The 26,439-nt window shown below is 39.8% G+C and overlaps 1 protein-coding gene across 1 annotated transcript; it reads right to left on the minus strand.

The window, feature by feature from the left end:
• nlk2 (nemo-like kinase, type 2) lies at positions 1-26,439 on the minus strand. The gene is made up of 11 exons (XM_042414563.1): positions 24,519-26,439; positions 15,373-15,502; positions 14,116-14,171; positions 10,854-10,960; positions 10,514-10,599; positions 9,187-9,396; positions 8,781-8,882; positions 7,934-8,020; positions 5,873-6,071; positions 4,581-4,674; positions 1-2,713 (listed from the first exon to the last, which is right to left on the minus strand). The coding sequence occupies exons 1-11, from the start codon at positions 24,983-24,985 to the stop codon at positions 2,659-2,661; spliced, it is 1,593 nt and encodes a 530-aa protein (XP_042270497.1). The 5' UTR covers positions 24,986-26,439; the 3' UTR covers positions 1-2,658.

The raw sequence follows: 26,439 nt of genomic DNA on the forward strand, positions 1-26,439 counted from the left end.
TTTTCCTTAAAAAATTAATCAAAATGATTTATCGATTATCAAAATAGTTGGTGATTAATCATTTAATCTACTAATTGTGCAGCTCTAGAACACACGTTGGTCAGAGGAGACAGAATGTTGTCTTAACTTTACGGTCACCTCAGACCAGGCTTATTTCAATCCATTTTTAAGATATATCCACCTAGTGTAGACAGAAGGTGCTCCACAATGAAACTGTTGAGTAAAATGTTTCCATAAAAAAAAAACATGAAGGATGGCCAAACTGCAAATAAGATCCAGATTGTGAAAACCAGACTTTTTCCTCGAACAGGCTGTCTTCAGAAGTGGTATGTATGTACAGTACAGAGAGCATGTCAAGCAAAGCTCATGAAGGAACACTGGGAAGCTGAGATCTTTTGTATTCCTCAGTTCAAAACAGTTTAGACTTTTTGTGTTTAAAGATTTTTCTCTTCGTACTCTTTGGGGTAAGAATTTGCTCAGTTTGGCTGGGAGTGGAATTAGTCAGTGAAATTAGGAGGCACACAAGTTGACAGCACACATTCCTTCATAAAAAAAAAAACAGCAACTGAGTTTGGCTGACAGTACTGTTCAGCCATACACTCTTATTCATCTGGATATTAGCAGGAAGTGCTATGGCTGGTCAGAGGTGGGGGGCAGGAGCAGCATCCCCAGCTGCTCCTTTTTTTCTCTCTTCAATACAGTAAATGATTTTTCTTGGCTTTTCAAGTGAGATGAGCTGTTGTCTTGTTTAAAAGCAGGGAATAATACGCAGATCTCTTTGAGTCCGATCCCTTATCTGAACTTACTTCATGTTCACAGAGAGTTTCAGTTGTTCTTCATGTAGCATGCATGTGAACATTTTATACCTTCACCTTTGAGACCAAATTATCTTAACAATCAAACACTATTTATTTAATAACCCTACCAAGCAGATTTCATTTAAACTCAGCACAACAGTATGCTAATCTACTGAACACTGGGAGCATTTGCTTGAATGATTCCTAACAGAAATAAAGCAAACGCGTGTTAAACCTTTTAGAAACTGCTGCACCTTTGCTGTTCCAACTTAATTACAAATATTTTGGGGGGCCTCACGTATAAATGTTTGCATACATTCATCACTAAAATCATGTGCAAAAATAGCAGATACATATGCATACATTTATTTGTATCTATGTGAAACTTCACATATATCTAAACATTCATTACATTCCTGTACGCACGTCCTCTTTAAGTGTGGATTTGTGTATTCTCTCATCATGTTTGACACTAACTATAAATAGTTGATGCCTAATGCTGCCATGCACTTTAACTCAATTCATTCCCCTCTGTTTATATTAGAAGTGCCATGTTGTGTGGGTAGAAAAGAAAAATGAGAAATGATGACGACTCTAAAGTGGGTATGTGCCTCTTGCATGCTAAATGCTGCTATAGTCATGTCTATATGCTGACTTCAAAAGCAATCATGCACATTATGCATGAAATCAATGAATCACTCATCATTCATTGATTGTTGCTTTTGTTTTAAGCTAAATAAATCCATTTGTGTCCGCTGGGAGGCAGAAGAACTCAAGCTGACACATGCAGCTCTGACATATTAACATCTTATCAAGTTGTTCTCAGTAAAGTCTTGCTTGCTAACAATGAAGTGCTTCAAACAAAGTGGCTGTCAAATCATGTAACTGTCTGCACCTCCTCACACACCTTACTGACTCATTTTTGTAACTTTACGTCATGACAAAGACATGTGGCTGGAGAGAGAGATAGCCAGGAGGAGGATAGGATGGCAGCTTTTGTCTTTAGACATAGTTGGACAACGCATCATAGGAACTAGTTTGTTTGAAGCATACTCCACCCTTGAATCTGGCCTGATGTGTCCATCCATCTGGACACATGACTGAGCATAATGTAGAAAATGTGCAGAGATAACATTTTGGGTTTTTTTTTTTGCACACAATCTGAATGCTTATGCATCATTTATACATGAGGCTCCAGATCTTTGGCAAATTAATAGTCATATAGAAGTAAAAACGTGTGCAGGGGGGGGGGGGACATGCCAGAATAACTCATTTTTAATAACTTAAAATATCCATGTTCTTAAAAAATATGGGGAGCTTTCAATTGCAAAAAAAAAAAAAGCCTTCCAATGATTACAATCGATTGTCTGAATAAGAAGCAAAGTTGGATTTAACGCTGATTTGGCTGTTTACCAGTGCAGAGGTGAAGGTGGGTGTAATAATGCAGAGTAGCCTAATCATATGGGAGATTAATTAGATTTTGATTAAGAATTTTAAAAATAGAAATCTGCTTTTTTTTTTTAATTAATATATATCAAAAACAAATGTACTTCATTATGATGCAATAACTGTTAAATCTCATCTACCTGGAAGTGACAAGATGGGTTTGTTTAAAACATTCTGATTTGGTCTACAGAGCATTACATACATTTGCATACCAAACCCTCTAATAAACCCCATAAAGCAATTATTAGTGGATTTTTCTTCATTTGTTTTCATATTTCAGCATACACACAGCAGACCTGTGAGTCCTGCTCTCCAGTGAAATGCTACGCAGATGATAGAAAACGTCGAGACGCTTTCTTGTTCCCAGTTTAGCAGCTTGTCAATTGGGAAAGGTGACGACACACACCGACAGCAGCTATTCCCACACCAGCGGAGATGGAGGCATTTCAGAAGGCTGAGCCACTGTGGAACTGTGAAAAAAAAGGAGGCCAAGAAGTTAATATTAGCTATTCATGTGTGTATTCATGTGTGTATTCATGTGTGTATTCATGTGTGTATTAGCTAACAGGGTATCTGCACAATTCTCCACTTCAAATTTAAGGACTTTTTAATACCTATGCAAGGAAAAAACACCATTTCCAGAGCAAAAAAAAGACTATTAAGTTATTATAAAGTACAGTATACAATGTTGTGTTTCGTAAGTTAATGAGGGATGCACTGCTGCTGCCATGGTGATAGAGAAACTATATGCCTATATATCTAAAAAAGAAAAGAGGCCTATATCTGACAATACCTAGAGTTGGTTGTTTATGCCCGTTTGCTAATTTCTCTTTCATCTGCCTAAACATCTCAAGGAACATCATTTCAATTAGGCTACACAAACTCCCAGTGCTTCCACTAGTGCTGCATTTAGGCTTTATGGTTTACATTGTTTACACATCCACAATCATACTTTTGACTCAAACAACCAATAGGGAGTGAGAGTGAATTTGAAATTATTTCCAAAAGACGTTCAGGTGTGACATTACAATAAATGGTTATGATGAATATAATAATACAAGAGATGGCTACCGCTGAATATGAACATATCTGCTGGAACAGTGGAGGTGGTCTGTTATTGTGTAACTTACAGACTACACTGAGCGTTTTCCCCCGTGTGTAGCGCTATAGAATCACAATCAGCTGCTTAGTCCATCACATTCTTATCAAAGCATGGAGAGTGCTACACCTTGTTTTCCTCAATAGAATGAGGTCTTTCCAGTCAAATGAATCTTACAAGTAAGCAGAAATATCTTAAAGCGTGACAGCTGAAATAATAAATACCTGAGTGCACAAACGTGCTCCATTGAACTTGCATTTTGTCTGCCTGCCTTGCCCACAGAATGTATATATACATAATGACCCTAGATGTATTGGTGCAGGTTTGTTATTTGGGATGTACTTTGTTGCTTTTATTTTCACTGTGCACTGCTGTTTGGACTCTCTCACTTCCTCTACTTGTTGGATCACATGTGTGCAGGTGTTATTAGAAACATTACAATATCTTACAGATCAAAATGTAATCCCTCCCCTCCTAAAAATTGAGACATTTTAAGACTTTGAATTACCAAACAATATCTGAAGACACTATAAGACTTTTTAAGGATCGGTGTGGACCTGAAATAAATGTGTAGCGGCTACAGAGATGTTGAAAAGATTTTTGACAATATACTCAAAATATGCAAATATGTCACCTAAAATGAGACTACACACACACACAGGCCTGCATTGAGATTGTGATCTTATTTTTTAGGGGTGACTGCGGCTCAGGAGGTAGAGCTGGTCGTCCACTGATCGGAAGATCGGCTGTTCCGTTCCCGGCTCCTCCGGTCGGGCATGTCGAAGCGTCTTTGGGCAAGATACTGAACCCTAAATTGCTCCCCAAAGGCTGTGGCAAGGCTGTGTGAGTGTGTGAGCATTAGATTAGATCATGATGAGCACGTTGCCACCTTGCATGACAGCCTCTGCTATCAGTGTATGAATGTGTGTGTGTGTGTTTATGTTGGCATGTAGTGTGAAGCGCTTTGAGTCGTGAGAAGACTAGAAAGACACTATATAAATGCAGTCAAGTCCGTTTTGATGAAGCATGCAGTCCTAACTCAGATACAGATAACAGTGATATCAGTTGAGTGGTGTTTATGCTAGCTCAGGCAACTGCTATCCAAGCTCCATCAAAAGCACAAATATACACTTTCCTCCAACTCCCCTGCTGTCAGTTAGTATCTTTTTATATGCAACAGATGTAGAAACTGGAATTCTAAGGCTACACAGACTACAGTGCATTAAAAAGCCTCCTACCTGATAAAGCTTTTGAAAGCAGCTGATTGAGGGTTAATGCAGAGTGGCACTCGACTACCCTTTTGCTGTTCCAAAATGAACTGATGGATTATCTCTGTGGGAGGAAAGACAAGACAGATCAGCAGAGAAAGATTAGTAAACAAGGTTTTTTTTCCTGATTTCTTACTTATTCTAAAGCAAAACTTTTTAATGTATTTCTCACATTTATGTGGAGCTAGAATCTTTATTACTGCTTTTCTGACTGATACAGCCAAAATGAATGCTGTGTCTAAATACCTTCAGGGCCAATCGCAAATCTTATCAAATGATAAAGAAGCAGTCATCAAATCTGTGGTGAGTCTGACTTGAGTCTCCACAGCTACAGTAATACCTACTTCCATAGTCAGCCCTGCAGTGGGGTCAGCGGCTCCTTCTGTCCACTGACCTCCAGCTAATCAGTGTAATGAGCTTTAAAAAGGTACCCTGTGGAGTTTTTGACCACTAGCAGTGCTGTGGAGCAATGTTTTACAAATTGGTCCCTGTTTCATTTGTATCAATATTCAAAAGCATGAATTAAGAACTGTACTGTAACATTAAGAACATCTGAGATAAAGCAGAACTACACTAAAATCTCGGTGTGCTCCACCTTTAACACACCAGCATCTGCTACTGTCCTATATTCTGCATCAGTGTGTGTCAATACTGTACGGAAGCAAAGGTTTTATCATATTCTCTCCGCAGATTGGACCATCCTCACTGCTGTACCTTGACTACTACTGCTTCTGTCTGTATAAACATCTTCTCAACAAAACATCTGTGTTTTGTCTGATGCACTGAATGTTTGCCTGAAAGTTAGCTTCCTCCACTTCCATTTCACTTTACTCTGATTTGGTGCACTTTTAACACTTTGAATGTATTCTTTCAAGTGTTTTTATTTTCATCACCAAGGCCTTCATTTTCAGAGTCAGCTTTGTTATTGTTTGTGCCATATTCGCCTGGATTTTTGGTTTGAAGATTCTCCCTGGCCTCTGTAGGTGTTAGTATCACTACTCTTTTCTGCTCTGTTTTCTCTATTTGAAATGAACAGTGGTAAAGAGTGATATTGCATTTGGTAGAGACTACTGAAATAACTGATGAACACTCTAAAGACACTCAAGTTATTTTGCTTGATAAATAGGTGAAAATCAGACTTCTAACAATAAGCCCAAAGTTTGTTATTACTGAAACAATCACGACTTTTAATAGGACTGACAACTATTCTTTCTTAATCTCTTTATCAATAGCAATACCAAGCACACCTCAGATAAACTCACCTTTGACCTGTCTCACAGAGCTCAGGTTCTTCTCAAAGCCATCATCAAACTTGGGATTAGTGACGGGCTCAAAGTCACTGGTGTAAACACGGCCGGAGGATGTGGTGTAGCAGCATTTGCACATGCATGTGTGGTAGCGGAGTCGACCCTCGTCCAGGTAAGGGTGAGCCAGGGCATCCTTTGCTGAAATCCGCTTTGACTGGGTACCAGACAGACAAGTTATACGTCATTAACAACAGCCGTCATCTCAGCCTCAGAATACATGTCAAAAGGAATAAAATAGATATTTTTCCAGCCACTAATAATTGAGTTGGACAGAGGGTCAAACCCTTATCTTCAACACCCTCCTCAATGTTATTCAGATTTGTTGGGGTCCTCTCCCCAACATTTACATATAAACTGACAACTCCTTTAAGCAGTAATAGCTTTAAGAGGCAAGGCAGTTTCACTTTAGTCACCTGTATGCGCATTAGAAGTGAAAATGGAAATTGTTTAAGGCCAAAATCGTACAGTTTTGAATATTTCAGTGAAGCTTTTTGAATAAACAGCTGCTAATCAATAAATGGGTATTATTGCCCTGAATGAGTGAACTGCACACATGTATTTGTAAGCTCTGTGGATACTGAGGAGCTTCAGCACTGTAATGTTTTCACATTCCAAATTATAAAATAAATATCAATTATCAACTAGAAATATCAATTAGTTGACATGTCACGTTTCATTTAAAGGTGCAGTGTGTAGAATTTAGTAGCATCTATTGGAACATTATTTTGGATTATGTTTTTGTTATCTTAGAATGAGCCCTTTCTATCTACATAGGGAGTGGGTCCTCTTCCACAGAGCCCATTATGTTGCACCACAATGTTTCTACAGTAGCCCAGAATGGACAAATTCTAGAGAGCTCTAGAGAGGACCTTTCAAGTTTTTCATGGGTTTCGTGGCCCCCGTAGGTTCTTCTACACACTTGGAAGGGAAGGGTGAGGGGAGGGCTATTCAGCTAGTTGCAATCTGCAACCTGACTACTAGATGCCACTAAATCCTACACACTGTTCCTTTAACTTGGCAATTACATTATAGTCTAACTTAAAATGTGGGCCACATTTAACCAGACTGTTGTGCTTTCTGCCATGATGCAGAAAGTTTTAAAAGATAACAATAACGACTAATAACAAATCCATGTGTACTATTAACTGTATTGTACATATTGAATTATTTTTATTATTCTAGGATGTCTAACAACATCAGGCAAAGGCACTGCTGATGAAAACTAGCCTTTTGGCTAACGGGCCTGATACACAGACAGGACATATGTCAAACATATGTCAAACTGCACCTTTACCATGGTACACACAAAAGCCATATTCTCAATGTACTTATGTCTGACTGATTGATTTTTCTGATAAATATCACAGATGAATACTGTAAAATATAAACAACTAAACTGATGACTGATGCTGCAAGGTATTTTGGTATCACAGGCTCTATCAGTTGAGAGTGTCACCCTACATACCTCTGTACAAAGATTCTGCCTGATTAGAGTTTCCCAGGTTCTTTGAAAAGCTTTAGCGCCAGGTTTGATGAAGTATTTGGTAATCTGTATGTACACAATGTGTGTTTTTAAAAAGGTAAAGTTTGAGGTTTTTTTTGCTTTAAGACTTTGAGACATGAGAGTGACAGGACAAGGTTAGCCAAAGGCTAGCTAACTTACTTTACCCACAGAGCTCCTTGGATGCCTTAAATGTACATTTAAAAATCATGAACATTTGCTTTAGAGTAGATTGTTTTTAATTGTTTTGGTCAGTATTGACTTACATTCTGGTAAAACTTGTGGTCATATTTCTTAAATGTGAATATTTTGAAATTGAACTACATCTGTGTATACTATGTCTAAGCCAGTCTTCTATGCTTTTATTTGTTGCTTGCTTCAAATGCTATGATGGAAGCCAAAGTAAACCAGTAATGGCAGACTGCATACTATACTGTAACTATACTTCAGTGACTCACTAACCAGGTTTAATTAATGAAGCAAACATAATACAATACTATACATAATAGACTCACCGGATCAAACACCAGCATCCTGCAGAGGAGGTGGACAGCTTCATGGGTTGCTTGGCTAGACAGTGTGTACAGAACAGGAAGGGATGGCTGCAGACAAAACACACAACGCAACATCAATTATCTTCCCCTGTCTCTTTCAGCTCCTGATACACTTTATATACAGTATATACACATGGCTCCTCAACATGTCCCATTCAAAGATCCATCAGCTTATCCTCCACAGTGTGATCCTCACTGTCTGTACTGTAGTACCATCTACTGGCTGCTGTATATCACTGGATCCAAATCCATTTCTGGATGAATGAATCCAACAACAACAATAAAAATAATAATAATAATAATAATAATAATAATAATAATAATAATAATAATACATTTGGCTTTATCAAAAATATTTTATCAATATATTTCTTTCTAAAATAATGTAACCATTAAAATTGACGAAAACGATACTGAAGAAGAAAACCACACATTTAATTTATGAAATGCATCAGACTACTGATTTGTTCACACCAACATGAACATCTTGGTAAGTCACATTTGATCCTAAACTGGATGTGTGTTCCAGGCTGTCATTAACACAAGTAAACACCCAAATAATCCTATCCTCAGTGCTGTGTCCAAACCATTCGAAGGCTTGAGAGAGCTTAAGTCCCATCTGACTTCCAGGCCAGCTTGTGATTCACTGTTCAACAATGTATTTTTGGGGTATTCCTTCACTGGTCTTTCTGAAACAAACTAATGTTGCGTTATTGTGTTATCTTTGTTAAGATGACAAGAAGTTGAAATGCTGTTCTGGAAACAGAAAAGTGTCACCTCAGCTCCATGCAAAAAACAAACTGGTTACCTGTTTGTGAGGTCCTCTGAGAATGTGCGCACGAGCACCTTCACATGCCGTCCTCATCGCCTCCATAGAGGGAGTCCCCAACAGGTCAGTGATTAAATCCAGCTACAATCCAACAAGGCAAACAAACACACACCCACACACACACACCACAGACTTAGTAGTAAGGTTTGTTCCAGCATGTCAGGTGTCAGATCATGTTTGTATTTAAGAACAGAGGCACTGACACATCTCTGGCAGTGATGTGACTGTGACTAACACATTTCTCATAACTGTAGGTGAGGTACATGGAGTATAAACTTTATCTTCACAAAATTTAACCATGAATATTAAGCATCTCGGGCACACACTTTTGTCTTCAGGATAAATAAACTTCTATCTTGTCTCGTCTTCAGAGAGCATCATTTACCTGCTGGATGGGACTCTGGGCTTGGAAGAGGATGCGTCGGCCCAGCAGCTCAGCGAAGATGCAGCCCACAGACCAGATATCGATGGAGTTGGAGTAGTGGCGGCTGCCCATCAGGATCTCTGGGGCTCGGTAGTACTGTGTCACCACTTCCTGAGTCATGTGCCGTGACTCGTCGGTCTCCTCCACCCGTGCCAGACCAAAATCACAGATCTGGAAGACAGTCATACAGTGGTTGCTGCAACTGTTCTGATTATGTTCACGTTTTTCACATGTTTCATTTTGTGAGAACTAGAAGGCGTTGCTGCTGAGGTAGAACGCTCGTCTCCGCTGCTCAATGGTAACTGTGAGAAGTGTTCATGCAGTACAGTACAAAACCACCAACAGTGAAGGAGCATACTGCAAAATGTTAAGATGGAATTGTGTATTGTAGGTATATATATTTTTGGAGCTACAGTGTTTCTCTAGAGGAAGATTTAGATGTTTGACCACCTACATTAATCCTGTATTCATTCCTACTGATGATAGCCTGTAAACATCAACATCTGCCAACTGAAATTAAAGTTTACACATTACATCCACAGCCCTTATTATGTTACATGAACCTGCCTGTTGTCTTAGTTTGTCTCAGCTGTTTTGATACTGCTTCTTATTTCATTTCAAGTGGGATTGTGGATGAATTTAGTCCATAAATCTGTTATTATGTTGCTTCCAAGAACCAATAATGTTAGCTATCATTACAGGCAGAGACATAACATTACTGAAATGCAAAAAGCTGCGTTTTAGGGAGATCAAGCAGCTAAATTCACTTCTGAAGAAGACAGTTTTGTGTGAGGGGGGGATACTGTTTAATCAATAATGAGCACATAATGTGTGGTTCCACAGATGCAAGCAGGTTGTTGAATAAGACTTTGCATTAACAGTAATTCAACATTATTGTTTAGTTTTTACTTGTGATGAAACCTGTCAAACATTTTGTCATTTTTTCTTTTCAACTGATACTTTTTAGATAACTTTAGGCTGTGTGGTGCTGTTGCATTGGATTGTGTTCATGGTGGATTCAGCAAAAAAGCACCTCAAAATAAAATGCAATGAAGTGCACACACTAAAAAACGACAGCCAAATAACATTACCACCAAATCTTCAGGGACACAGTCTCAACAAGAAACTAACATTAATAGTCTTACAGATGTAAGATGTATTGCAGTGCTATTACACTGATGGCATCATTTACATGGGTTACTGTTACTGTAAACTGGCTGGATGTTGGATTTGAACTTTCTTTCTGACATGTTCAGTTGACTTGAGCCACAGAGGTTGTTCCACCCACCTTGAGCACACAGTTGCTGTTTACCAGGAGGTTGCCAGGTTTGATGTCTCGGTGTAGAATGCCAGCAGAATGAAGGTACTTGAGTCCTGGTGGTGGTGGTGATGGTTGAGGGGCGGCGGGGGAAGACACGACAAGACAGAATATTACAGCAGATGCCAGATATTACAATCCTGCTCTAACCATAACTAACACAGTGCTTACTAGCTCCCATGCTACAAACAGTCACATGCAAAGCAGGTCAAACTGATGTCTGCTAACATACACACAAATAAAGCCACTTGATTTTTTTAAAATGTTAATGTACAACAAGATGACGATGTGTGAATAAAAGAGATGCTACCTCGTAGAATCTGATAGAGAAAAACTTTGGCGTGGTCTGAGCTCAGAGGCTGTGGTGAAACGATGATCTTATGGAGGTCACTTTGCATCAGTTCCGTCACCACATAGCTGACCGATGGGAAGTTAAGGCAAAAAAAATAAAAAGCATATCCAAGAGCTCAAAGAACAAATCTCTCTGAGAAGAAAGTGTTGAAATCAAGACATGACATTTATGACCTGACACTCTGGAGCAGTCTCAATTGACTTGACTTCCCTTATCTCATTATGTTTTTCACTGTTAGCCCACCTGAAACGGGTTCTACTGTAGCTGGAACACTAGACATGTTTATTAGCAATTTCTCACAGGAACAAAAAGCAGCATGGGACCGGGCTTTGATCGTTGCAGTGTGTACACGCCTCCAGTCAGAACATGAAATTCACACTTTTTTTTCACCTTTGGCTACAATTGATGAATACCACCATGTGATGTATGTATAGTTTTTTAGATGTTTGCTATCCTCACCATATTTCCACCTTTGGTAGGTGGACTGACTGTGTCAAAGTGAATTCCAGGTGAGAGAAATACCACCACTGCTGTTTTTTCACCCCACAATGCTCTAAGAACATTACTCTAGATTCATAGCATACAGCTCTTGAAATCATTTATTTAAAGTCCCCCTCCACTCAAAAATGTATTTTCCTTCTTGTTCCTTCACTTGGATGTTGTGCTCTTCACTGTGCAGAATGATGTATGTGCAGAATTTGTTTTCACATTCAGCTACTGAAAGTGGAATATTTGCTCACTGAAAATCTCATTAGTATACCTTCAAGCATGGTTTGTGACATCACAACTAATTTGGAGCTAAATCATGGTCCAGTGTGCAACTTCCACAAGTGTGATGTGGAAACTTGAAGCCTCCAGTACACATACACTGAGAATGGACTTTACAGTGACACAAGAAAAAAGGTTTCTCCATTGTTTTCTTACTTTAGGTTCTTCGTTGAAATTCTTGCTAAGTTTCTCACATATATCATACATCAGCATCAAAAACTGTTCAACACCAGTTTAATTATCACAATTATTTCTGAAAATGATTGACTGACAATATCAAGTACAGATTAATCTCAAATTTGAATCAAACTAGTCATTTCTACATAGAAAACTAGCCGTTTACCTGGAAATTGTTCTCCAGATGACATCTTTAAAAAAAAAAAAAAAAAACCCTGGAGGTCCTCAATAACAAGCAACACACTTCTTACTTTACAACACACACTTTTTTGAACAGATAGCTTTGATTATGAGAACAATTTATCAGTTATTTAAACTGCAAATGGTTCAGTCCTAGCTCCTGCTCTTTGAAGTCCCTGAATCTGAAGACTGTCAAAGTTATGGTACTGATGGTGTGAAAGCTGCAGGGACTGACACGGCTTGTTGTGTTCTGTTCTGATTCAGGGCCAGAGGTGGCTGGCAGCTGTACAATGTATTCATTAGAGTAATCGAGAAGGCTGTAAAAATCTAAACTTTGCTTCGACTGAAAGATTCTTATTGTTCGTAAATCAACAAGCGCAAACCGACGCTAAATTCAATAAAGCAAGTTTTGAAGTCATGCCTGTAGATGATTTATTTGGGATGTGAGTCTGTTCAAGGGCTCATCTATTACATTCAGCGGATACACTAAAGCTTTCACCTGCACATACTGCACATGAATTAGTCAAGATCCTTGCACAACTGAAAATCCTTCCACAGTAGGACACAAGAGTGCTTCACTCACTGTATGAATAATGAAGCAAGACCAATAAAACTAATTGGAAGACAATATTTCAAAGGGCCCTAATGACCAGAGAGTCCCGAGTCAGCAGAATGCCTCAGCTGTAAAGGGAAAACAACCATGCAAATGCTGCCTAAAAGGAGGTAAGAAATGTGTCCTTATCATCCTTACTGACTAGCAAAGCTCTAACAAAGACTAATGTTTTCAAGTCCGGATACCCAGTAAAACTGCCAATATCAATATCTAATGAATATTTAGGACTGATGAACAATGTGGCTATTAAATATCAGGAGCACTATGTGTCATGCACTACCACTGGATCTCATCAATCACATGCTCTGAACCAGAAGCCAGTTTCATATGACCGCTCATGTGTTCTGTGGAATTAATTACATCCCTCTTGCTGAAGACAAACTACACTAGTAATTTCACCCAAATTACAAAAACATGTTTTCTCACTCATCTAGTTTTGGTTTGATTTATGCAGTTTTATAGAAATTTATTTCTGACATTTCTACCTTACCAATATAATGGAAGTGAATGAAAATGAGTCTGTGATGCTCATGGCATTGAAAATGACATCATCTGTGGATCTGGGGATCAACTGTGTTCCATTACACAACTGACTCTATCTAGTTTTGGATATGTGTTAATGAATGAAGTTTTTAGGAGGTTTTTAACTTTTTTTTGTCACTTTCTTTTCTGTGTTTAGTTCTGTGTGTGCCTGTCAGCTGTCAGTTGTGTGTGTGTGTGTGTGTGTGTGTGTGTGTGTGTGTGTGTGTGTGTGTGTGAGAGGGAGAGGTTGGATCAGCCTCAAAAGCTCAAACCCAAGGGAGGATCTCATCAGCCAGAGCAGGTAAGAAGGATTTTGCACAAATCACTTTCAGTTGGCAGGTTGTGGGATAGACTGTCGTCTTTTTATAGTCCTGCATCAACATTACCAAGACATGTTCAAATGAATACAGCAGGAGGGACAATGAAACTAAACCTTTTTTATAGCGGTTAACTGGGCCCTGTGTCTAGCTGGAGGTAGGGAGTAAAATCTACTCCTTTACATCACTCATGTGTTACATTTCATAGGAGAATTAAAGTTGCAGTGTGTGTAGGATTTAGCGGCGTCTAGTGGTGAGGTTGCAGATTGCAACCAATTGAATAGCCCTCCCCTCTACTTCCAAGTGTGTAGTGGAACCTACGGTGGCCGCAAAACCCGCGAAAAAAAACCCCAAAAGTCCCTCTCTAGAGCCAGTGTTTGGTTTGTCCATTCTGTGCTGCTGCAGAAACATGGCAGTGAAACATGGCGGGCTTCGTGGAAGAGGACGTGCTCCCTATGTAGATATAAAGGGCTCATTGTATGGTAACAAAAACGCAGTGATTCTTATTTTCATGTTTTATTAATTAAAACATTCTTAAGAATATTATATTCCATTTCTGCCACTACATTCTACATACTGCACCTTTAAGTAAGACACAAGAACATTCAGTTCAGATTTGGCCAACCATAACTGAGAAGGATACATTTCTTCAAAGTAGTCGATGTGTGGAGGTTGTAGTATGTCCAAAGCAGAGAGCACCTGAGGAGAGAGTTAAAGCCAGGTTGATAGAAGCCTCACCAGGTATTAACATGTGATCTGTATCTGAATATGTTGTCTGAATGACGACATCCGATCATGGGGGGCCTTGCTGTTAAACCTATTATGCATGCCATGGACACTATTTTATCCCGTTGTGGGATTTTTTTGAAGCACTATGTAGAATATTAATTTCCCATTCTGAATTCAGGCACTTAAAGTCCCCCTCCACTCAAAAAATGTGTTTTGGTTCTTGTTCCTTCAATTGGATGTTTGAATTGAGTTTGACAGTAGAAGGCTGTTTTCACCTTCATCTGCTGTAAGGAGGAAAGTTTCTCTTTGCTCACTGAAAATCTTGGTTCAAGGGGTTGTACCTACAAGCATGATTTGTGACATCACATCTAGTTTGGAGCCAATAGTGGTCTAGTATGCATCTTACACAAGTGTGATGTGGAAACTTGAAGCCTCCAGTGCACATACACTAAGAACGAATGTTACAGTGACGTAGGAAATATGTTGTTTCCAGCAGGAAAACTGTATATTTGCATATTCAGAGATTCTGGAATTTTTAATGAGGGAGAATAGTAGATGACAATTTAAGGATTTTGAAGAGATAATTCACTTGTGGAAAAAAAAAACATATTAGACACAAATTATTATAAAATAGAGTACTTTATATACATCTTAAAATAACTCTGGAGCAGATCTTTAAATAAAAGGATGGAGGCTAGATGTAGTGCATCAGGTAGCAAACAGGAAGTGATTCTGACACTCTCCAGGGACAGCTATGAAATGCAAGGAGAGGATCATGTGACAAAAGCAGACAGCTGAAGGCATCTATTTCTTTACAGTACTCTTGCTAACTAGGCTAACGTTACTCAAAGAAGATATTCATAGTTTGCTAGCACTAGTGACAGGCAGCTTGAGATAGAGATAGGTGACCTTTCAACTTGTTGGGTTGATCTTTCCTCTGTAAGAATGTAGTCAAACTGTACAGATGTCATTTTACAGCTGGCTGAGACCCAGACCACGTACAGATCTAGTCTGACTGATCCGATCACATTCTGATCACAATACAGTCTACATGCAATTATACCAGCAATAAACATATGTTTTTTCCTTATTCATGTGAGATAGCCAGGTACAGACTGCACATAATACAAGGTGGACATGATGACACATATTAGTGTAACTGTGCACTTACATTTTCATGTTTGAAGAAACAGAGCATCTTCAGCTCCCGAAATACCCTCTTACAGGAAACAAGGTTTTGGAAGACATTGGGCATCTTTTTGAGGGCAACTCGCTTTCCATCTCTGGGGTCTGTCACTGACCTGGAGGAAGAGGACAAACACAACATTCTGAAAATTCAACACCTAAATATGGTAATACAGTACAGGGACTTTGATCATCATCAACACCTATAAACTGATGTTCAGGTATGGATATTCACAGTCCCAGAGGATAAATCCTAACATTTCTGTTTGGCCAGAAATGAGAGTGTGACAATGTGATTGGCTTGAGGGACCAGGAAAGATAAAGAGTTCACCATTCTACTTCACCCTGTTTGTTGCTGGAGCACCTTCTGACTGATTAGTCGAAGAATCTTTAAGTGTAGGAAGGCAGAGATCAAAGCCTCGTGAGGCTACCCAGCAGGTGTAAGAGCATTCCAACCCTACACACTACAGCAACCTTCAGTAACCCTTCTCAAATAGGATCAGTCGAGACAAACAGATGGCAGTGGACTAAAATCCCAGGCTTCACAAAGACTGTGCTTCAAACACCACTCATAAGCTCACATTCTCAGACTAGAGGAACTTTAACTGAGTAGACAGCAGCCATAGTGCCATGCAATGAAATGCTGCTTTCAAATGACTGTAAATTCGCTGTAAAAGTACATTTTTCACCTTAACTGTACAGAAAACCAACTCCTAGGGCCAGGTCTTTCCTGTTTGATGGCTATATCTCATGTTAGTATGTTAGTAAGAGGCCTGCATTTCAATCTGATTTCATTTGCTGTTAATGCAAACTCAACAGGTTCCTCCATGTGTACATGCTGTCTTGATAAATTCAGTATAATATTCATTTCCACAGCATGTGGAGACATGTCAGCACTCACCACCACAGAAATGCTGCTTTCATTCACTATGTTTCTGATCTTCCACTTTGCTGGGGTTTTTTTTTTAAAGGACTGTCAGTGAAACGCAACATTTCCTGCACATGTTTCATATTAAAAGCATTGAAGTGGCTCAAAGGGTATAATCCATCCTGTTCCTGAAAGGCTTTTAGTGTGAAATATCTGCAGGAAATTTAGCTTGGTTTCACTAATGGTGCTTAACAATAAAAAAAAACAAAAAAACATAAAAGTAGAAGAGATTGGAAGTAATGACAAATGATTTAAAATGGAAACTCAGAGCAGCAGAGTAGTGTGTATCACCTGACTCTTTCCTTGTATTGATGCAATTAATGCTGTAGAAATGGACAAAATGCTTAATTTATCATGTGAGCCAATAGTACATTATTTGAATACTGGCTTTTATTTGAGAATTCACAGTAATCACCTAACACAAAACTAATAACTTTTACTTAGAGTGGAGTTCATCTTCTCAGATACCAGAGAGGACACACACATGTAAGAGAGTGTCTATACACATTTTCAGATGTAGTAAGAGAACCTGAGTTATTAGTATCATTTTCTTAAACTTAAAGGACTTAAAGTGTGTAAGATTTAGGGGGGTCTATTGGCAGAAATGAAATATAATATTCATAAGTACGTTTAAATTAATGTATAATCACCTGAAAATAAGAATTGTCGTGTTTTCGTTCCCTTAGAATGAGCCCTTTATGTCTACATAGGGAGTGGGTCCTCTTCCACGGAGGCCGCCATGTTGCACTGCCATGTTTCTACAGTTTTTCGTGGCCACCAAAGGTTCTCCTATACACTTGGAAGGAGAGGGGGAGGGGTATTCAGTTTGTAGCTATCTTCAATCTCACCACTAGATGCCACTAAATCCTACACACCGGTCCTTTAAGACCCCAAAGTCATTCATTAAGTGAGCCTCACATTCCAAACTGTTCACACATGCCCAATTTGTATCCATTCTACACCGGAGATTCCATTTAGATCCTTTATCAGCTTTTGTTGGCTAGAAAGGCAACATTTGTACAATTGTGAAGGAAAATAAATCTTAAAACAATCTGCAGCTGCAAACAGGATGTGAGATCTGAGCAGCAAAGGATATAAATCTTTGGTCAAATATTTCTCAGACACAATCAAGGCCTGATGACATGACATGTAAGTAGATGTAAAATCATAAAGATCACCAGTAACAAAACACTAAGAACATGAACTGACCTAATGTTAACCTAATCCAATCCTGGCCCCCTCAGAGCCACTGCAACTGAAGTTTATGGGGAATAACAGGAAGACAAACACTATACACACCCAGCCCTCCAACTGAGCTCTTCAAATGAGAACTAGTGTCACAGTCTACCACAGCAACAGGTGAACCTCCACTTGAGCCAGAAGCAAATAATCACAGGAAAGTTCCAGTTTCTGTTTTCCATGTGCGGTACAGCTAATATTACATTTGCAGAGTTTACTGTTATCACTTCACCTCCCTTGACTAACTATGGTGTTTCAACCTGCTGCGAGGGCACTGCCAGCCTGACCTCTGCTGAGCTGATAATGCTCGGAGAAATCCGAGAGGGATTCACAGAAATAGTCATTGTAAACACCTTGTATTTGACCACCTGTCATATTAGTCATGGAGCACTTTGCTGTAGAAAGACATTTTTTTTAGCATCTAACTTCATGTCAAACTATTCCCTCTTTATTTCTGTCACTGTAGTGTTGCTCTGATGATGCGTCGTTGGCAGCTGGATTAATGTTTTCTAATTGTTCTGATGTACTGACACTGATCAACTTGTTCGCTGATTTCTGACAGCAGGACCTGAAGTAGAGCTGCGACTATTAGTCAATCAAGAGAAATGTAATCGTGCAACTACTTTGATAATCATTTCATACATTTTTCAAGCAAAAAGATAATTTTCCTAACTGTATAGGTTGTCATGCCAAAGTAATAATTTCCAAATCAATCTTAAAAAAAGAAAAGAAAAAAAAAATCAGCAACATTGTTGAATGTCCCTGTGAATCAGCAGCCATGGTGCACATCACACTTTTCATGATGCCCAATGAGAGTGTATTACTGCCCTGCCAAGAGGGTTTCCTACAAGTTGAGAACTTCTCTTTATGGTTGATGTGGTGTTCTGGGCTTCCTTCAAGTGTTTGTTAAACTTCCCTGCTGACAGCTTGAATAGAAATGCTAGGAACCTTTCATATTGGCATCTTCTTTTTCCACAACATGCAGGTTTGCAACGTATCCACCAAGTGTGATATTCAGACACAGCTTGTCAGTGCAGTGCTGGTCAGCATTCAACAGTAAACCAGCTATGCATTCACACCGACAGATGCCTTCTTTGATAACTAGTTTATACCAAAGAGGAAAAATGTCTGTATAATGAAAGGATGAACTTGCCCTTATGTTAGGAGATATGTCTGATGATATTCTATTTATTTCTTCCTGTCAACAAATCCCATATGCAGACCCAAACCCACAATGTGTTAGTCTGTCTGTCAATACTTTCTAACATTCCTACTCTGTCTGTGGCTCTCAGCTCCAAACCCATTAGTTCTTACTGAAGGCAGGAATTTAAAAAAAACAAACAAAAAAACAGCTCAAGCATATATAGTTTCATTTTTAAAAAAATGCTCAGTAACTTCCTGAAACAGCTGGACATTGTAGTTTTTAATCGCACATAACTCAAAACAGGAGGAAATTGTGCATTTGTTGGGGACTATTTTCAACATTGGATTAATCCACATTTGATGTTCTAGTGAGTATTTCTAACAGTGGAAACATGTGAACAGTACCAGTCTTCCCTTCCTAAAACCTGTTAATTTTAATAAAACTTGCCATTTAAAGATTTATATAACTGAGTACCCGACTAGTCTAAAAAAAGAGCAAGATAAACACAGAAAGAGAGAGGGAGTAAGAGAGAGAGAGGGAGAAAGTAGGTGGGAAAGTGAGAGAAAGCAGCATGTGAGAAAGAAAATAAAATGAAACTTTACTTGTTCTTATTTTATGAGTCAGTGTAATTCTTGAGTTAACTGTGAATGATGACAATCAGTGATTAACCTGTGACACTAGCCTCATATAAATGGCTCCAGTACAGGTGCACTGCATGTGTATGAACCTGCTTCAGTACAGGGTGAGTATAGGACAGAGATATCACGCCGCCTGGCGCTGCGAGGAGGAGGAGGAAGGGGGCGGGACTGTGATGATACTCACCAGTGGAAAATGAACATAATATATATTTTTAGATTTCCTTTACACAATGCAGTAACGTTGTAAAGTTGGGTACTTTTTGTTAATTGCTTCAGATGTTCTCATATGTAAGCACTGGCATTATCCAGCTTGGACACATTTCCTTTTCCACCATTTTCAAATGTCTGTATTTTGGTAACAATTTGAATAATTATGGTAAAATATGAGTATGAATGTTTAAAACTGTTTAAAAAAAACAAGTAAAATAATCTACCTTGTACATGTAGGGTGCTCTGTAGAGTTTTTGACCACCATTAGTGCTACCGAGCAATTTTTTATCCAACCCCAATTTGTGTGTCCTGAGCACATGCAAAATGATACGCGCAACACATAGTCCTACCACTGGTTCCACTCTTTTCCACTGGTCTACAGGTGGCTGTAATGCACAAATGCAGCAATACAATAACAAAAAGGAGTGAAGAAGACAACTGCATGCTGGTAAACAAGGATGTAAACGATGCAGGAGACTCAAAAAAAAAAAATCTGCTTTGCAAAGTTTTATGAGGAAGGAAATGCATTGAGTTTGTTAGACCTCAAGCATATGCACAGGTGGTTTACATGAGAAACACTGGATGTAAAACAGAAACTTTGTAAAGAAAACTTCGCAGTGGCCCTTTAAGGTCCCCTTACTAACTTTTTCCAGAGTTTTCAAGTACATCTTCATCAGCGGATGGAGTTCTGTTCAACATACTGAATGCATGACTGTGAGATGCAGTTGAAAGCTCCAGAAAAAGCTAGTTATGTGGACCTTGAGTTATGATTTTCCTATGCCAAGTGATACAAGTTATATCCAAAGGATCAAATGTGGATATAATGTGGCTTTATTTTAATAATCAGGTAGTTGTTTTAAGTTGTGCACATGCATGAGGACCCACATATATGTTTCATGCCTGTGGATGATATGATGCACATTCCTGCCGATGGTTTCATGTTATTGCACTGATCCACATAATTAATGGCGTTATCATGCAATGAAATGGCTAAGCACCAACAAAAGGCAGAGAAGGATTAGCCTGCTAGCTAGGAAACATGGATAGAAACCATGGATGTATTTTTGAGAACTGGACACCAGACACCTGAGATGGTGCCCGTTCATTCCCATGAAAGCTGCTCAGCCAGCACATGTTCTTGAGTGGCTCTGGCTCCGTCCCAAAAAAGTTAACACTGTACCACACACATAAAAATAGCATTTCTAGACTACAAATATATAACTGCCATGGTTTAAAAATGCACAATAGCAAGAGTAATATTTTACCTTGTTTGAGGTTGTTTAATTTTAAAGATGTCTCTATCTAAAGCTGCAATGGATTTGTTTTTTTATGTGCAGTACTACAGTTGGCCACTAGGGCAAACTGGCAGCCAGCCTGACTCAACGCATCATATTCAGAGGAGTATTCCATCAATGCAGCTAATGAAAGCTGGGCTTAGTTGAGAAAGCCTGGCTTGAACTAAGACCAACTCTAACTTATGGCTCAAGCCGTTCCACTAACACGATTCAGCCGTCTCTTGTCAACATTAACTCTAATCAGGCTTGAATAAGCTTGCATTGTGCGTATGCATGAAGTACATAAGCAGCCCCAAACAGTCGATTGTCGAAAAGAAGACACTATGTCGTAAAAAGAAGGGAAAACTAGAGCGGTGTTCTTCTCAGTAGCAGAACAAACCCTGTGGATGCAACTATATAAAAAGGAGTCATCACCAACAAGGGCAATACTGCTGCAATGAACAAGGCGAGGGAGATGGCTTGGCAAAACATTACTGACAGATGAAAAAGGTAAGTAATACAAGCCTACATATATGGGCAGTGGTGGCCTAGAGGTCAGAGAAGTGAGCTTGTGATCAGAAGGTTGCTGGTTCAATCCCTTAGACTGGCAGGATAAATATGGGTGGGGAAAGTGAAAAGCAGCACATGCCTCTACTTATTATTTCATCTTTATTTGTTAATAAATGAACATTCGGATCAGTGACTGTGGCTATATTATCAGTAGGCTGGATAATATCAGATGTACGTTTAAAATTATGGTGCAGGCAACTTATGAGGACCAACTTACTAACTTACCAACATTATCATCTACTCTCTGACACATTTTCTCCTTCACAGCATGTCTGTTCAATTTACAAATGGTAAATGGTAAATGGACTGCATTTATATAGCACCTTTCTAGTCTTCCGACCACTCAAAGAGCTTTTACACTTCTAAGCCACATTCACCCATTCACACACAAACATTCATATGCTGATGGCAGAGGCTGCCATGCAAGGTGCCAACCTGCATCTCAGTAGGAACTAATCATTCAATCGAACCACCGATCTTCCAATTAAGTTAAAAATGAAATGAAATGTTAAAATTTATTAAGAGAAGGATAGGGATCATTTTTTTGTCTTCACAGCTTGAACAAATTGAGTGAATAAATAAATAAAGTCAAAACAACGTTGGCACACTTTTATTTCTTACATTATATATGCCAGTGTTTCCCCTATATTCATTCAGCAGCGGCGCCCCGAAATTAGCAACAACGCATTAGCTTAACTTAACCAGGCTCACTTAAGGTGGACAGACTTTTAAGGTGGACCAGCAATTCTCATTTTAGTGTCAATCTCAGCCGCTCTTTAACAGAGAGGATTAACTGAAATAGGTATTTTTGTAAACGTCCCTCACAGTTCTTCATCTTATGTTTCCCGACATGAACAAAAGTGATGCGAGCGCAAAAAGACACTTTTTGGGAATCTGTTTTTTGCCCATCGGAAATTTTTTTTTTTTTTTGTTTGTTTTTTTTTTTACACACACTAGGTCTGTGGTATAAGTTACCATGGTTACTGAGCCAGGCATCATATAATGGAATGGCCACAGTAATGGAACAGAACATTCACTTAAATAAGCGAGGCTTATCAAAATAAGCCAGGCTTTTCCTTTATCCAGCTTGATGGAATAACCCCCGGCTCTTTTATTACATACATGATGTAAACAATTCAGGTTTCAAAACACTTCATGTCTATGCAAATATTTTATGATTATAGTGTTTTGGTGAATAACAGTAAATGTAAATAGAATTGTTCGTTAACAAGAAAACTCCACTGCCTCTTTGTTCCTTCAGTTCTGTCTCCATTATTTACATCATTGTTTACTTCACACCTTCTTTCTTTGTTTCCCTCCTTTTTTCTTTTGTGTTATTTTCCTAATCTTTCTGCCAAATGTCCTTCATTTCCTTGGCAACATTGGTGTTCCTTGCAGCTATATTCACCCACATGATGTCACAATACATGCACAGGTTATTTATATAAATCTACCTTGTTAATGTGCTAGACACAGACTAAATGGTCTATAACTCATTACAACATCTGCTGCCTAAACTGTAAATAAATGAATAACTGCTACTCATATTGTGAGTTTTCATACTGTAGAAACATAATGACAACAGAGGATCAGAAAAAGTGTGTCAACAGCATGAGTACTGACCAATCAGCTCATTGGAAACAGAGATCTCATTCTACAGGCTCCTGACAGGGAAAGAAGCAGCATACTGTGCATTTAAGTGAAGCAATACAGTGTCAACACTGGTGCTTAAAACGGTGTCTAACAAACAAACTGAGCTTCTTTGATTGCTTCAGTATAGATACTTTAACACTCTTATTCTATCAATGCAGCCCAGGATAACAGGGGGCAAATGTGAATGTAAATAATAACAGTATACTCTTTTATTAGAAAAATCAACACTGTTAATCAGCTGAGTGAATTATAAATGCAACATTTTATTTAGACCTTTCTTCCACAGACTGTCTGCTCTTTTCCTCTCTGTTGTGACAGCAGGAGGAGCTGTACTTTACTTTCAACTGTCAATACTTTGTTCATCATGAGAAAAATAAAAGCACCACAATATTACTTAACAACACACTGTAGAAACTCAAACATGTCAGCCCTGTTTTTAAAAAGTACAATATAATAAAAATACCTACGTAATAATTCCCAGACCTATTTATAGCTACAGCTTTTCATATTTGCATATCATTTCTGCTGTTTCTACAGTTTCGTATTCTATTCTAGTTCAGTGATTATTGTATATTTTACTGTATTTCGCTGATTTTCACTTTTACTGCTGTGATCTCCCCACACGTATCACCATTAAAATCCATGTTGTATTGTAATTTAAAACTATCACATGAACAATTAACTGAGCTGACACACACACACACACACACACACACACACACACACACACACACACACACACACACACACACACACACACACACACACACACACACCAAGATCCAAGGCCACATTACTTTGGTGTTCAGGAAGATCAGCAGTGTAAAGAGTGGTCATGAAATGTTTATTAAGTCATAAGTATACCATGTTTAGGTATGCAAGAGGTAGTCAGGCTGAGGCAAGTTGTTGTATGACCAGTCTAACCACAACACTTGTTGGCATTAACCTGTTCTACTGGGATATGCATGCAGGGACTTTATTTAAAGTAGCGTCCTATTCACTACATATTATGTACACTTGAGTACAGCCTACCACGTTCAACAGCATGCTGTAGTGTCAAATGTTAGCTGCTCATTTAGGTTGTTGATCATGTTTTCTCCACCTTCCAGACAGTGTAATATCCATGTGCTAGAATATTAAAATTAAAATAAAAAGCCACGCAGTCATTTGCTTGATTTAAGCACTTCCTCATAGTAAACATCATGAGTGCTACAATTACTGTAAACCGATTCAGCCTGAGAAGTAAAGTCATATGTCTGCGCTGCTTTACCACACAACAATAACTTCACCAACAAATGCCAGAGCGGAAATTGTTGTCAGTTTTAAAACTCTACAAGTTGAGTTTCATATATTAACGGAAACTAGTCTGTGTTTAGAAGGTAGGCAAAACACGTTCAATAGCCTGTGATATGTGATACATGAGTTCATAACGCTTCCAATAAAACGGCTTAAGAAAGTGTAGTGCGGTGCACTTACCAGACGACACCAAACGCTCCATAGCCGATGGGCCTGTCAGGCTCGATGTCCAGCTGCTGTGGTAGGTGGTGCGTGTGTTGCTGCTGATGCTGCTGGTGGTGGTGGTGGTGGTGGTGAGCTTTGACAGCAGCGGCTTGAACCTGGGCAGGAGCCGCGGCCGCCGCCGGCCCAGGGGCCTGTCCGGGGGCAGGAGAGGGGAAGTAGGGCTGCTGCTGGCCGGGGTTGAGCATCACCGCCGCAGCGGCAGCCGTGGAGGTGTGTTGCTGCACCGTGTGCACGGCGGCGGCGGAGCCCGGGTGCTGCAAGTGATGCTGGCCCGCGTGGTGGTGGTGGTGCATGTGGGGAGGCGGAAGGTGCTGGAGCTGGTGGTGGTGATGCGGGTGATGGGCAGCCACTGCTGAGGAGCCACCGTTATAAGCAGCCATCATTTTTGTAGCATTTGTAGCCGTTGTGCCGCAAAGAGCCATTCAATGGTGCTGAAATGCCTCTTTTCAGAACCTGCTTCTAAAAGTGATAATGGCTACCAGGCTGCAATACTACGAGTAATGAAACTTACAGAAAACATATAGAGAACAGATTTGGGGTTTAAATGATCCAACATCTGTTACTTCAAATCTATGGGGTGAGATACCATTCTGGCGTGCCTCTTGTCATAATGCCAACAAGGATCTGACCCACTTCCTCTAAATTAATTTTCTTGCTTGCACACCATTAGGCTACTGTAGCCCGGGGCTAATAACGGAAAGCATATCATGAGCATGTACAGCAATGACTACCCAAGTCTAAGAATCTGTGCAGCCCTAACAGTGCCACTACTAACAATGACAAATCAAAATATAGAACAGAAAATAACCCGCACCCCCCTCAATAAATTAAAAAGTCGGTGGCCCTAGATGTCCCTCATGATAGAGGTGCGCCCCCCTCCCTCCTGGTGAAACTCAGCTTCCCCGTCTTGATAGAACAGCGTGATCTAAAGCATGTCACATGGGAAGCAGCGCATTCATCTTTTAAAAGTGTCCAAGTTTTCCACACGCTGTGGTCCAGCGCCGATGCTGTTCCCACCACCGGGGCTCCACACGGCTTGGAAATCGCATTTATTATTCCAAACTGAATCCTCCTTCAGATGTGTGCGCAGGCCAGATCGCTACTCCGTAAACAGGGGTAATCTCCGAGCCGTAATTAACGCTGCTGATCCGGTGCAGAGGAGGTGTATCCTAGCCCAGGCCACAATACAACAGCGGGCCCAGGCCTCGGCCGTCCACTTTACTCACATATTACAGATCCCAGCAGCAGCGCCTGCACAGAAACCCCCATCAGTTTGACAGAGAGACGAAGCTTCGACCATGACTCAAAAAATGAGAAGAGAAATTCTCGCAGACGGCTGGCAGGCAACTTATTTCCCCCATCGACAACCTTGCCTTTAGTGTGTTTCACAATGTCCTCCTGCGGTTCATAAGTACACATCCAGGAAAACTATATAACAATGCGGAGGAAAAAGTTAAATCCTTTAGATGCGGGTTGAATTGTCCTGGAAGAAGACAGTAGTACTGAACCTGACAGCTTGGAGCTAGCTAATGGGTGTCCATGTCTCTAAATCAAAACAGTAGTCCTTCCTTCCTGCCGTGTCCGTGTCGGTGAGCCCCGCTGTCCGCTCAGGAAGAGGAAGCCACCCGGTTGCACCTCGACACTTTGGGCCCACGACGCTTCGTTGCCACTGGCATGATAAAACTATTGGTCACAAGGCAACTGAGATGAGCAGTTGATCCAACATGGTGAACAAAACCTGAGCTACTCGGCGGTGAGATTATGCAGGACGGCCAACCAATCACCAAACGCCCCGCAATGACGTACTTGTAATCTCCTTGATTGGCACCGAGCGCAGCCAGTGGCTGGTGCTGCTGCGTCGAAGGCCCAATACAGT

The sequence above is a fragment of the Thunnus maccoyii genome, chromosome 6 (genome assembly GCF_910596095.1).
Source record: "Thunnus maccoyii chromosome 6, fThuMac1.1, whole genome shotgun sequence".
Classification (NCBI taxonomy): domain Eukaryota; kingdom Metazoa; phylum Chordata; class Actinopteri; order Scombriformes; family Scombridae; genus Thunnus; species Thunnus maccoyii.